The sequence below is a fragment of the Sapajus apella genome, unplaced genomic scaffold (assembly GCF_009761245.1).
Source record: "Sapajus apella isolate SASKATOON/1434 unplaced genomic scaffold, GSC_monkey_1.0 scaffold217, whole genome shotgun sequence".
NCBI lineage: Eukaryota > Metazoa > Chordata > Mammalia > Primates > Cebidae > Sapajus > Sapajus apella.
In genome coordinates this window covers 419,912-434,499 of record NW_022437157.1, presented here as the reverse complement: position 1 = coordinate 434,499, position 14,588 = coordinate 419,912, and the positions used below count along the sequence as shown (strand labels likewise).

General features: G+C 45.1%; 1 protein-coding gene across 1 annotated transcript in view; it reads left to right on the top strand.

Moving 5' to 3' along the window:
• The first annotated feature begins 9,805 nt into the window (after nucleotides 1-9,805).
• ZFP57 (ZFP57 zinc finger protein) overlaps nucleotides 9,806-14,588 on the top strand; it is a 27,530-nt gene continuing 22,747 nt past the window's right edge. The window contains 1 exon segment of the mRNA XM_032270866.1: nucleotides 9,806-10,152. Within this exon segment, the coding sequence (XP_032126757.1) occupies nucleotides 9,806-10,152 (347 nt within the window).

Below are 14,588 nucleotides of genomic sequence, written 5' to 3'. Positions count from 1 at the left end.
TTCCTTAAGATAAAAAGTTTTAAACATTATATCACCGCTTAAACAGGGATGTTTACTAGTACTTTAATTCAATATGCTGTTTCTTTCTAATTGCACTATCTCTCTTTACATGTCTGACTTTCATTCACTAAAAGGCAAAATGACAGCATGATTAATTAACAAATGCACTTGGTGGGTGAAGGAAATTTTAGCCAAATCTTGGTGTAAATGATGAAGCCCAATCTACAAGGGATTCTGGGGGGTCCAACGTGACAATTGTGGCTTCAGTGGGCTCAGAACGCCCTCTACTGTCCATGTGCTCTCAAGGATGTGATACTGTACTTAGAAAAGAGAACACTGATAATTATTCTGAAGGCTGCCACGATTGACTCCATTTGTTAAATTTTCAAGGTCCTCATTACTAGCACATTCTAAGTCCTTGTCATACTAGATCAGCATGTATTTGGATCAGAAGTTACCACTGAGAGCTCCTAGGGTCATATCCCAGGCCGAAACAGCCAAAGGCAGTAGCACAAGCCTGGTCAGTGTGTGAGGGGTGGGAAGGACTGAGGGTGTGGGGGCCAGTTGTGGACTGGCAGGACCCCCAGGTGCTGTGTAAAGTCAAGCCTCTGGATGGCCTCTTGCCTCACATTCAGTCCCTTCCTGGGTGTCTGTCATTCCCAGGATGCCAAGGAAATCAAACGCTGCAGCTTTGGGGTGGGGAGCTCTCCAGGATGGGCCAGGCATGAACTCATTGATACTACACCTCTGCTTCCCAGCCCTCTTCTCATATTAGAAATCAAACTAGATTGCCTTAGGGTGGTGGTTCTCAAAGTGGGGTCCTGGTACAAGCAGCATTGGAATTACCCGGGAGCTTGTTAGAAATGCAGTTTTCAAGTCCTGCCCCAGACCTACTGAATCAGAAACTGCGTTTTAACAAGTCCCTTAGCAGAATTCTGCTTTTCAAACCAGCCCATCCGCCCCCCCCGCCTCAAGACTCAATACTGAGCAGCTGTGACTTCTGGATCGTCAGATGTGGGACACATTTCCTTGACAGGAAGCACCTGACTCCTCAGTCAGCTTCATCTGAGTCCTGGCCTGGCCCAGGGAAAGAAATTCATGTCTTGGATTCTAAGCAATGCTCTCCTGTTCTGGTCGCCTGCCTTGGCTGGCAGCCTGTAGTGGGCAGGAACAGCTGGCACAGGACACTGCCCGCCCAACAACTCAGAACTCAGAACACTCTGGTCTCAGAAGTCTGAGCTACTGGGGCTCAAGTGTGGCTCCAGTCACTGGCAGTGGACCCATTCCTAAGAACTGTCCGGGCTTGAATCCTTCCCTCAACTACAGAAATGCAAACCCAACACTGTCCTCATGGAGAGGTTCAGAAGATTAAGGAGGAGGCACATGAAAAGTACCTGGTGGACACTGGGGATACCAGTGTGGGCTGGGTGACAATGCTAAGGCTCAGGAAAGCTAGGGGAGAGGGGCAGGTGCCCCCTCCTGGGTCCGTCTTCCCCAGGCCCTGTGAGGGCAGTGGAGGCTCTCTCCAGGCCCTGGTCTGGCCCCACCCCAGCATGTCTCCAGGTTTCTCTCAGCCCTGGTTCCTTTTGGCCCTGCAGTCACAGTGGCCAATGCTGCAATGCACCCTGTCCTCTGTCACAGAGTTGCCCACTCAGGCTCACATTACCCCTGGGCCACTTGCCAGCTGAGAGATGTGGCCACATTTTGTGCCTTCTGCACCTCAGCCTCACTTTCAAGTGCAGGTGATGATGGTGCCCACACAGAGCAAATGGTATCTCCTCTCTTCATCCAGCCTAATTATCCAGTTTTCCAACCCTCAATGGGCAAGGAAGAGTGTGGTTTCCTCCAGAAGGCGTGATGTCAGCAGTCATGGGGCAACCAACAGGGAAAGACACTTGAAAATAGGACAAGCAGGGAAGCACAGGTACCCAGTGAGGGTGGGAACCCTGCAGCTTTGGCCGCCTTTAAGCACATTAGAGAGATTATCATTACTAACAACTTAGCCAGAAAGCTTTATTAGCTATTTTCAAAAAGCATAAAAGTGTGTTCGTTCTATACCATACACACATATGTATACATATATATTGTATACACATACGTATACACATATATATATTGAGACTGAGTTTTGCTCTTGTTGCCCAGGCTGGAGTGCAATGGTGTGATCTCAGTTCACTGCAACTTCCGCCTGCTGGGTTCAAGCAATTCTTCTGCCTCAGCCTTCCAAGTAGCCAGGACTACAGGCGCCCACCACCATGCCCGGCTACTTTTGTATTTTTAGTAGAGATAGGGCTTCTCCATGTTAAGCAGGCTGGTCTCAAACTCCTGACCTCAGGTGATTCTCCCACCTTGGCCACCCAAAGTGCTGCGATTACAGGCGTGAGCCACCGCTCCTGGCCTAATAGAATATTTTTTTAAAATTTCCGTCAATACAAAACTCTGGGCACTGCAACTTCCAGTGAGCAACTGGGACAGACGGCATCATCAGGAAGGCAGGCCGTGCTGTGCCTCAATGTGCCAGTGCCCCGGATGGTGGCAGCCTTGCCAGAAGCACCTTGAGCCTCATCTGCACAGGCCCAGGGTCCCAGCTCCCCACACACCTTCTCCTGCTTTTCCTTTTCTGTCCTTTCTATTTTTCAATAAACCACCTGCAAAAAAGGAAAAACCACTCTGAGCACAAAAACATCTCAATGTGAAATCCACGGTTGCCAAAGGTTAGAAGGCCTGTTCATTCACATTGAGAAGCTCGGGTATTTCTGCTAAAGTCTCTCCTTTTACTTTGGGATGCTGACTCCTGCGTCCATCTCAACCTGGGCATCGTGCCACCACCTTCAAGAAGAGGAAATCTAAGTAGTGCTTTGCAAAGGGGCAGTGGCATTTTTCATTTCTGACAGCATCAGATGCATGGCCATGCAGATGAACAGGTGGGGGACACAGGTCAGGCCCCAGAACTGCTCTCCTCTGTACATTCTTGAGTATTTTTAAACAGTTGTGAAAATGCCACAGATACTAGCACCTGTGTGCCACCCCCATGGGGACCATTGCACAAGGCAGTGCCACTCATTCCCAGAACCTCTTACCATGGCTGCACTTAGTGACCCAAGGCCAAGCTGAGGAGGACGCCAGCCACAGTGCGCCATCCTCAGTTCCTAGGGGCACGCTGCCGGCAGGGGCAAAGTTATCCCTAGCAACAAGATACAGAAAGAAAGGAAAAGGGAAGGAAGTGTAGCCGGTGGACCGGTTTGGGTTCTTGACTTTGCCGCACAAAACAATTTGAGAGCAAGTCCAAAGTAAAAGTAAGCAAGAGAATGATTGCAAAGTGAAAGTACACTCTGACAGCTGATCAGAGCAGGCTGCTCAAAAGTGAGACGGTACCCTCCCCTCATGGGGGAGGGTTTATTCATGAAGACGTGGGAAGGGGTGTTGTTTTAAGCATGTCTGTGGTCTCCTGGGTGTGCATGCACTGTGGTTGTACACTCTAGAACATGCATCTCATGTCTCATTAGCATCTTAACTTCCCACTCAGGGCTCTGTTTCTACTATTATAATGAGCATAAATCAGCCCAAGAACACTAATTGTGGGTTTCTGTGCCTGCACAGATTTGGAGACTTTTCCCTTCTGCTCTTCCACCTCCTTGCTGCAGGATGTTCTAACCACAAGCTTAGGACATGGTGTGTGCACTGTGGAACAGCTTGTTCTCTCCATCGACCTGACAAGTCTCTTGTTTCCTTTCAAGGGAGGCTGTGAACACCCGATCTCACCTACCTCAGAAGGACAATGCAGCAGTAGCCACCATGACCAAGAGAGATGATTCCAGAAGTGCAGGACAATCCCCCCCACTCTGATGCTGTGGCTGTGCAGTTACACACAAGAGGTGAGTCCAGCTGGCTCTCAGGGTGCTCACTACCTTCATCTGGGGGCCTGGAGGACATCAAGTCCTGAGAACGCCACATTCTAGAGGAGTAGAATGAACTGACAGATACACAGCAAAGCTCCACATACTTTTCCTTTTCTCTGTGCCTGCCGTGTTCTTCATCAGTGTCCTCTCTCTTTTCAGCTACTACTGTTGACTGGCTGGAAAAAATAGAACAATAGTAAAAATTGGAGACAAGTCTTTGGTGATGAAGAGAAACACTGACTACTTCCAGTAGTTTCTAGCTTTGGTTATGGTTGCAGTTTTCCAACTCACCTTCTGGGGATAGATTCAGAAAAAGTTTCTGTTACAAATTAAAATGAACATGCCAGAAGTATTGGCTCAAATCAACTTTGTCCTATTAAGCCACTTAGAGAATCAAAAGACCACAGGCTGGGTGCAGTGGTTCACGTGTGTAATCCCACCACTTTGGGAGGGCGAAGCGGCTGGATCAACTGAGGTCAGGAGTTTGAGACCAGTCTGGCCAACATGATGAAATCCCCTCTCTACTGAAAATACAAAAATTAGCCAGGCATGGTGGCACATGCCTGTGGTCCCAGCTACTGGGCAGGCAGGGGCAGGAGAATTGCTTGAACTCGGGTGATGGAGGCTGCAGTGAGCTGAGATGGCATCACTGCACTCCAGCCTAGGTAACAGAGCAAGACTCTGTCTCAGAAAAAAAAAAAGACCACTTGTTGGACTGTTAATCTTGGTGGCTAGAGAAAGGCATTGTCAGACCAGGGACAAATAATTACAGTGGCAATAGAAAATGGAAGGCCACTTGTTCATAACCACGTGAATAAGAGCAAGGTGTATAGAAACACATTGTGAACTAACATTTTCAGTTTTATTTGCAAGAAAATGATTAATGGGGTGAAATAATTGAAGTATCACAGAAAACACATTTAAGAAGGAAGGCTTTGCATAGTTTGCTGGAGCCACAGAAGAACTGCTCCAGAGCAGAACGATGCTTGAATCTTCAGATCCATTTGTGTGGCATTCACCAGCAGCCACAAATGTGACTTAATTTACTTTTGAAATAATGCTTACCTATTGTGAGATGCTGTAATATGAACCATCATCACGTTAGCATGGCACATGGAATTTTGAGTGCCTAAGTTACATCATTAGGGTTGCCATTTATTAGTATCCATAAGAGTTTCCAGCCGGGCGCTGTGGCTCATACCTGTAATCCCAGCACTTTGGGAGGCCAAGGCGGGCGGATCACCTGAGGCTGGGAGTTCGAGACCAGCCTGACCAACATGGGAAACCCCATCTTTCAAAAAAAAAAAAAAGAAGAAGAAAGAAAAAAGAGTTTCCACTCCAAAAACACAAGCTAAAAAGTTGTCTTAATTGAAGGACATCTAGGGCAAATTGGTGGTTGAAAGTGAATAAGTTCCAAATTACTCTTGTTAGTGCTGTATAAGGAAAAGAAAATAACTGCTTGTCTTGTTGTGTGTTTGCTAATTTATAATTACTGTTTTATACTTTTCAACATTTTAAATAATTTTTTTATTATTGGCTATAAACATTTTTAAAAGGATTCTGTTCCTCTAGAACCGCTCTAGGTACCAAAATCTGTATTATTCTGGGTTCGTCAGAGAAACAGAACATATATATATATATACATACATATATATGTGTGTATGTGTGTGTGTATATATATATATAGAATATATAGAGAGAGAGAGTGTGTGTGAGTATGTGTGCGAGGGGGGTATGTGTTTATTCATGTTATGAAATTGAGTCATGCAATTATTAGGGTGGCAAGTATGAAATCTGTAGGATAAGCCCGCAGGCTGGAAATGCAGACAGAAGTTGATATTGTAGTCTTAAGGCAGAATTTCTGTTTTTCTGGGAAGCTTCAGTTTCTGCTCTTCCTCCCTCCCTCCATCATCTACACAAGACCTAGAGGAGAGAGTTGAGGGAATCATCGGGGTTGGTGTGGGAGCAGGGCACGGGCCCCAGGTGGTGGCCGTCTGTTCAAAAATCTCAATGTGAATATGAAATTAGAACAGAAACATCAGGCAGCATTTAAGTTTCCTAGAGGAATCATGAAGTCATCAACATCCCAGCTGTTAATATGAAGGACTGAGGTGTGTGTTTTACCCTTCTAAGGTATGGGCTCAAATCCCACTTGAACAACTCCTCCTTTGAAGGATGGTAAGAAATGCCCATCCACATGTCATAAAATTCTTCAAGAATCTATAAAACCTGATATGAGGCCGGGCGCGGTGGCTCAAGCCTGTAATCCCAGCACTTTGGGAGGCCAAGGCGGGTGGATCACGAGGTCAAGAGATCGAGACCATCTTGGGCAACATGGTGAAACCCCGTCTTTACTAAAAATACAAAAAATTAGCTGGGCATGGTGGTGCATGCCTGTAATCCCAGCTACTCAGGAGGCTGAGGCAGGAGAATTGCCTGAACCCAGGAGGCGGAGGTTGCGGTGAGCCGAGATCGCGCCATTGCACTCCAGCCTGGGTAACAAGAGTGAAACTCCGTCTCAAAAAACAAACAAACAAACAAACAAAAAAACCTGATATGAGAATTGAAATAATCTTTTATTCTGTAGAGAGAGGCATAAGTGTTTCATGCATCATCAGTCTCTGGGAAGACACATGGGTCACTGGTGAAAACGGTCCCTCAGGGGAGGTAACGAGGTGACTGGGGCAGTGCAGCCAGGGCGACCGACTTTTTCACTTCCCATTTGGAGGAGGGGACGGAAAAGCAGAGACACGAAATTGAAATGTTTTCTCTGCCATCTGGTGGGCATTTTCTTGAATAACAGGAAAGGCCTACGTAAAAGATAGGCAGCCAGCAATACATTCCTTATCCTGTTTCTTTCAGGAAATTTCCCAGGAACAGAGCAAGAGTGACAGGCAAAGGAGTGGGAGTAGGACCCGGGGGGAGGTCTGGTTGTGTGTATGCGTTTTTCCCTCCCCGTCTGTCATTGTCCTTCCTCACCAGGCCTGCAGATCACCTGTGATGACCTGGCCTCTTGCCATCCCTACACAAAACATCCCTACACAAAACTCCATCACAGGGACACACAGAATGGCAGAAGTGCAAGGCCTCATTCCTGCTGGGGCAGCCTCCTGGAGACGTCTCAGAAGGGTTTCTGGGAATTTCTTTAAAATTTGCACTACAGGCACCAATTATCCCAGTTATTCCACCCGTAAGTGAAAAATCAACCACAGAGATGATTTATTGAAATAGCCTTATTTCAGTAGAGGATGGTGAAAAGTGTTTCTGTTCATTGGTCCATTAGTTAAAATCAGGAGGGATCACTGAGTGAGTAGCGGGTGGTGGAGTGATGACAACATGCTCTCACTGCAGTCCAACACTTTTGAGACAAGTTCCCACTTCTCCATTAGACGTGTCTTCTCCACATGCAGAAAATGTGATCTTGGCTGGGCGCAGTGGCTCATGCCTGTAATCCCAGCACTTTGGGAGGCAATCACCTGAGGCTGGGAGTTCGAGACCAGCCTGACCAACATGGAGAAAACCCGTCTCTACTAAAAACACAAAATTAGCTGGGTGTGGTGGCGCATGCCTGTAATCCCAGCTACCTGGGAGGCTGAGGCTGGAGAATCACTTGAACCCAGGAGGCGGAGGGTACAGTGAGCCAAGATCGCACCACTGCACTCCAACCTGGGCGACACAGCGAAAACTCCATCTCAGCAAGAAAGAAAGAAAGGAAGGAAGAAAGGAAAGAAGGAAGGAAGGAAGGAAGGAAAGAAGGAAGGAAAAAGAAAGAAGAAAGAAAGAGAGAGAGAAAAGAAAAGAGAAAATGTGGTCTCGTAACTTCCCTCCTGCGTGCTGGGGTGCTGGCATTTCGTTTTCTTTATCAGAGATGTGAATATCTTTGTTCTTCATAGATTTCTAAGACTTCAGGGTTTCTTCAGGGAGAAGTTACTTAAGGAGGCTCCTGGGTGGACCGAGTCCTTCCTGAGGATTTGCTGGATGCCTGCAGACGTGTGTGGCTGCCTCCTCCAGGATCCCAAAAGCTGGTGCATTCTGCTGTGTACCCAGAGGTGGAGACAGAGGCTGCCAGCTCCATCTTACAGCTGCCACATGCAATTTGACGTCAGAGAATTCTCTTGTCTTTAAGGACCACACATTTGCCTTCTTCATTGTTTCAGGAAATCATAACTCTGGATTTAGAAAGGTTCGCTTTTCAATTTACTCTCTGGAAGGAAATATACTGAAAGCTCAGTTTATTTTCAGATATTGAATAGAATTGAAAAGTCAAACTGTCCGTTTGCTTGCAGTGCACACAGAGAAACTGGGTGCTCCAAGCCGCTGGGACATTTCCAGAAGCTCCATCCTTTTCCAGTAGGACAAGAGTAAAGTCAGTGAGGAACCAACATGCAGTCCATGGGCACCTCCAGGATTGAAGGAGGAGATCACACGTGTTTCTTAAGTGTGGAGTCCTGAGGACAGAGCCTGAGACCCTGCATTTCCCAAATGGCTTGTTTACTAAGCGAGTGTTTCTGTTACTTGAAATAAACTCAGAGGATGTGGAATCTACCTGCAACCAACCAAACACAGATGAGAAAATGATTAGGTGTTCTGGGAGAAAGCAGAAAAGGCCATTACCATCATATTTCCTTATTTTTATAATTCTCTTAAACAACGTGCCTGAGGTTATAACCACACCTGTTTTTAACAACTTCTAAATGAGAAAATCATTGAAAGGGCATTCGTAAATGGTAGATACAGAATAAATGCTGAAAATCAGTGCTTGATTCAAAGTAGTGATAGTCAGAGTCTCCCAGGTGTCAATAGAGAGGTTGGCCAGGGACTTTTCCCAGTGACCAGAAAGAAGAGCCTCCGGGAGATGAGGATGTCTCACAGCCAGGGACAGGACAGTGAAGGGCCCCTGTGAATGCATCACAGGGGTCTGCTCCTGTTCAGACTCCAGTGCTCAGCAGCCAGTGTAATGTGGCAAAACCTCCACAAATACATCAGTTGGCTGGATGAAAGAGGGCAGGTGTGAGCCAAAAAATAATTTTTGTTGGGGCATAAATTGATGTACCTATCTTGCAAGGAGATGGAAAGGTGGGTGGGTGGAGAGAGAGATGGATACTCATTTTCTCTGTGTGTGCATATGTGTGTACTTATCTCTGTGTCTATCTCTCTGCTCCTTCTCTTCATCTGCCATTGTCCCTTCACAATCATGTCTTCGCTGTCATCAGTAACATCTTTCACCTGGTCTTATAGGAACTTGCCTGTCTATTGCATTAGCGGTCACAAGACAGAGAAAGGAAAGGAGTGTGTGGAAAACAAGGAAATAAACGCTTCTGACGTGGGATAGTGGGAGGATGCGTGGGCCTGAGGCCCCGGGGGTGGGGTGGGGGAGACAGGGGCTGTGCCTCACTGCAGAGTTGATCCTGCTGAACACAGAAGGGAAAAGCACCCAGACAGCCCTGCGTGCTGATCAGAAGGGAGGGCTGCGCCTCCAGACCCTTCTGTGTCTTTCAGCCTTTGCTCTCTAGGTGCAAGTTACTGCCATGAAAAGGGATTTGAGAATTCCCAGAGAAGCCTTTCCGCCTCTTTCCATGGCTCTTCCTGATCTTCGAAAGCAAGCCAGACGTCAGAAATGAAATTATCCATATCTCTTTTGGACTTTGCTGCAATCTTTGGAAAGAACGTTTGTAAATGCCAAGCTAGATTTTGGCAACCCCATCAAAGTCAGTTGTGCTCAGGGCAGAGTCAACTCAGGCCCTGGACTCTCATTCTGGTTGGATTCTGTGAGAATCGTATTTACAGTGTGAATTCTAGAGCCAGCTCTTGCTGCTCCACAATTGCCTCACGTTGCAAGACAGACAAATCTAGCCTGAGTCTGTGGATTCCAGGGCTGCTCAGGAGGAGCCTCCATCCCCGCGGGGATGGTCTCAGGCTCAGCCTCCTCTGCCCACTCAACCCGCAGGCCCATCCCAGAGAGCGCTCAGTCAGAATCCCAAAGCAGCGCGGCAGCGCCCCCATGTGGCCACAAGCAGCAGGACAGAGGACCCGATCCCCTCCCTCCCCAGCCAGGACCTCCCAGGCTCCCGCTTTGCTCCCAGCACCTGGACTGGGCTCTGCACACAAGGAAGCCTCCTGGTCTCGAGTCAGGCGCTGAGTCCATCCAACTTCCCAAAATCCATGTCAACACTGACGTTTCCTCCCACCACTGCGTGACTCTGGATTTTGGCCTCAAAGAAGCGATACCTCCAGGCCAAAACAGTAGGATCAGGTCTGGGGCTGACCTACCCCCAAACCTTTGCTACCACATGACACAGTCTCTCAGCCTCTAAAATGGGATCTTGGCCTCTTATCCCCTCCCTTGTTCCTGCTGCTGCTCCTACAGGTGGTGTCTGCTCATCCCAGGAATCAGCCTGTGAGCTCCAACCCTGGAGTCCTGGCCTGGGGCCTCAGTCCAGGAAGGAGGGAGGCTCCAGAGAGCAGAAGGAGAAGAAATGGATCATAAGAGAAGGGAGAGAGTGGAAGGAACCAGGGAGAAGAGAAAAATGGGAAAGGTCCTGTTAGAAGGTGTCTGTGTGTGTGTGTGTGTGTGTGTGTGTGTGTGTGTGATCAGGAGGGGGTATCTAGGGGCCTGAGGAAAGGAGAGCTAAGGGCAGGTGCTAAGGGACCCAGCCCTGTTAATTCCATGGTCTCACTTCCTGCAGTATCACTTCATGGCCATAACCCAGTCCAGCCCTGAGCAGCCTGTGTTCACAGAAAATTGTGAGAATAACCAGAGAAAAATGACACGTTACATACATAAGAACAATTATGAACATGACCCGTCCATGTGTTTACAATCTGTCATCAGAAACAATGGTGGTCAGAAGACAATTAAATTACTTTTGTTGAGTGCTGTAAGAAAACAACCTATCTCAGGATTACACATCCAGTAAAAATATTTTCAGGGAAGAAAAATGAAGAAGTCTCTCCAGATAATAAAACTAGGATAATTTGTTGCAAACAGAACTTTACTACAAGAAAAATACCGAAGGAATTTCCCAGGTTGAAAGAAATCATACCAGATGGTAACTTGAATCTTCAGATAGGAGTGACTAACACTGGAAATACTAAATATATGGTGGGAAGATAAAGATGCTCTATTATTTCCTAGTTTTTAAAAAATACAAATGAAAACATTATCCACCATCTTGATCTGACATTTATAGTCACTGTGTTCAACAACTCCAGAACATATATTTTGTAAAGTGAGCATGGTACATTCATTAACATAGGTCATATGTTGAGACATAAAACAAATAACATCATATTTCAAAGGACTGAAATCATACAGAGTATGCTCTCTGACCAAAATAGATTTTATTAGAAATCAATAATAAGTTCTCTAGAGGCAAAAAAGTATTAAAATTTTTAAATCGTCCTTCTAAATAAGCAATGGATCAAAGAAGAAAACATAAGGGAAATTTGACAATATTGTCAACTGAATGATGATGAAAACAGACCTTTCAAAATTATGAGATAGTATTTCCAGTCTTTCTGCAAAGGACAGTGATCAAGAGAGTGTGGTATTGGCAAAAGGACAGACACAGAGATCAACAGAACAAAATGGCCTCTCCAGGTCAGAAATGGAACAACACAAATAGAGTCACCTGCTTTTAAATATAGATACAAAGGATCCAATGAAGAAGGGAGTCTCCTTTCCACAATGATGCTGAAACAATTGGCATCATATACTTTGGGAGGCTGAAGTGGATGTATCACTTGAAGTCAGGAGTTCAAGACCAGCCAGGCCAATATGGTGAAACCCCACCTCTACTAAAAGTACAAAAATTAGCTGGTGTGGTGACTTATACCTGTAATCCCAGCTACTCAGGAGGCTAAAGCAGAAGAATCACTTGAACCCGGGAGGCGGAGGTTGCGGTGAGCTGAGGTCACATCACCACACTCCAGCCTGACCAAGAGCCAGACTCCATCTCAGAAAAAAAAAAAAATCTTGATAATACTTCACACCTATAAAAAAGTAACTCAAAATGTATCAGAGACCTGAAAATAATATGTACAGCCATAAAATTTCTTACAAAACATAAAGGAGAAAATCTTAACCATGAGTTTGAGTTTTTAGATAAAACACTAAAAGTGCAATCTGTGAAAGAAAAAACAAATCAATTAGACTTTACCATAATCAATAGCTTTGGCTTTACAAAAGCACTGGTAAGTGAATGAAAAGACAAGGGACAGACTGAAAGAAAAACTTTTTTTTTTTGAGACAGAGTTTCACTCTTGTTGCCCAAGCTGGAGTGCAATGGCACGATCTTGGCTTACCGCAACCTCAGGCTCCCCAGTTCAAGTGATTCTCCTGCCTCAGCTTCCCAAGTAGCTGGGATTATAGGCATGTGCCACCATGCCCAGCTAATTTTGTATTTTTAGTAGAGATGTGTTTTCTCCATGTTGGTCAGGCTGGTTTCAAACTCCCTACCTTAGGCGATCTGCCTGCCTCGGCCTCCCAAAGTGCTGGGATTACAGGCATGAACTATCATGCCTGGCTATTTTTTTAAAAACTGGAAGTTAAGATGTGACAAAGGTCTTGTAAAAAGGTAATATATAAACAAAATTAAAACACAATAACTGGGAAAAAAATATCTTGATTTTAGAAATGGGTGAAAGATCTCAACAGACACCACCAAAGAGGATATATGGTTGGGAAATTATACGTGAAAATGTGCTTAACATCACCTGTCATTAGGGAAATGCCAATAGGGTACAGTGGCTCAGGCTTGCAATTCCAACACTTCAGTAGACCAAGGCGGAAGGATCACTTGAGCCCAGGAACTTGACACCAGTCTGGGTAACATGGCGAGACAATGTCTGTACAAACAAACAAAAATGAACCAGGTGTGGTGGCATGAACCATGATTCCAGCTACTTGGAAGGGTGAGATGGGAGGATTACTTGAGCCTGAGAGGTGGAAGCTGCAGTGAGCTATTATTGCACCAATGGACTTCACCCTGGGCAACAGCGCGAGACTTTGTCTCAAAAAACAAAGCAAAACACCACAACAAAGTACTACTACACTACTACAGTAGCTAAAAATTTTTTAACTTACAAAAATGCTGAAATGTATACAGAGCAACAGGAATTCCCACTCACTGCTGATGGGAATGCAAACTGGTAAAGCTGCTTTGAAAGACAGTTTAGAAGTTTCTTATAAAGTTAAGCAGAGATTTATTGTGCTCTTAGATATTTACCCAAAGTGAATTCAGGTTTGATATCCACGCAAAAACCTGTACATGAATATTTATAGCAGCTTTGCATATATTCACTGAAAACTGTAAACAACCAACATATCTATCAACCATGCAAGACTAAGCAGACTGTGGTATAACCATATGAGTTACAAGAAATGAGCTATTGTCAGGCCGGATGTGGTGGCTCAGGCCTATAATCCTAGCACTTCGGGAGGCCAAGGCAGGTGGATCACCTGAGGTCAGGAGTTTGAGACAAGCCTGGCCAACATGGTGAAATCCTGTCTCTAGTAAAAATACAAAAAGAAAAAATTAGCTGGCCGTGGTGGCGAGCAACTGTAATCCCAGCTCCTCAGGAGGCTGAGGCAGGAGAATCGCTTGAATTCAGGAGGCAGAGGTTGCAGGGAGCCGAGACTGACTACACCATTGCACTCCAGCCTGAGTGACAGAGTAAGACTTCACCTCAAAAAAAAAAAAAAAAAAAAAAAGTATCGCCTTGGTGCAGTGGCTCATTTTGGGAAGCCAAGGTGAAATGATCACTTGTGGCCAGAGTTGAAGACCAGCCTGCGCAACATAGCAAGACCCTGTCTATGTTTAAAGTAAATGAGCTGTTTGTCCATAAATCAATTAACTTAAAATGCATCTTACTAGGTAAAAAAAAGTCAGACACAAGGCTTCATTCTATCTGACTCAATTCATATGCCATTTTGGAAAAAGCAGATCTATGAGGACAGGAAACAAGTTAATGGTTATCAAGGGTTGGAGGAAGAAGGGATAAAGAACATTCAAAGGGAAATTTTTAGGATGAAGGAACTGTTGTATATGGCAGTAGGGTAGTGGATATCTGATTCCATACATTTGTCAAAATCCGTAGAACTGTACATTACAAAGAGTAAACTTTAATATATGCAAACTGATACATAAATATATACATAGATACATACGTATCTGTTGTTATTTACATTTAATGTTCATTTGCTCTTATACGATTAAGCAGGACCCTGATTTGTGTTGTAATTTATACATGCCTTAAAGCCTAATTAGAACACCGTAGATCCAAACCACTGTTAAAGTGTACTCTAATGTGCAAAGTGCACATCAAAGCTAAATGCACCCCTCCACATCTAACATCAGTGGAAAAAAAAATAATACAAGACTTCCTCACGACAACACAGTATCCTACCTGAATACTGTGGGAACTCAATGCGTATACATGTATAATTGATATGTGTTTAATTCCTATATTTAACTGTGGAAACTTCTTATTAAAAAGTTATATATGTATACATGCTTGTATGTTTGTTTTCAAGTGTGAACATCAAGACAGAATCATCTTCAATAACTTATGTCTGCTCTAAGCCACTAATTAAGCAAATTCTATGAACTTGGACTTTGTTCACCTGGAGAAGAAAGGTCTGTATTTTGGTCAGTTAAGGACTACTAAGAATCTCTTCTTTCCTCTTTT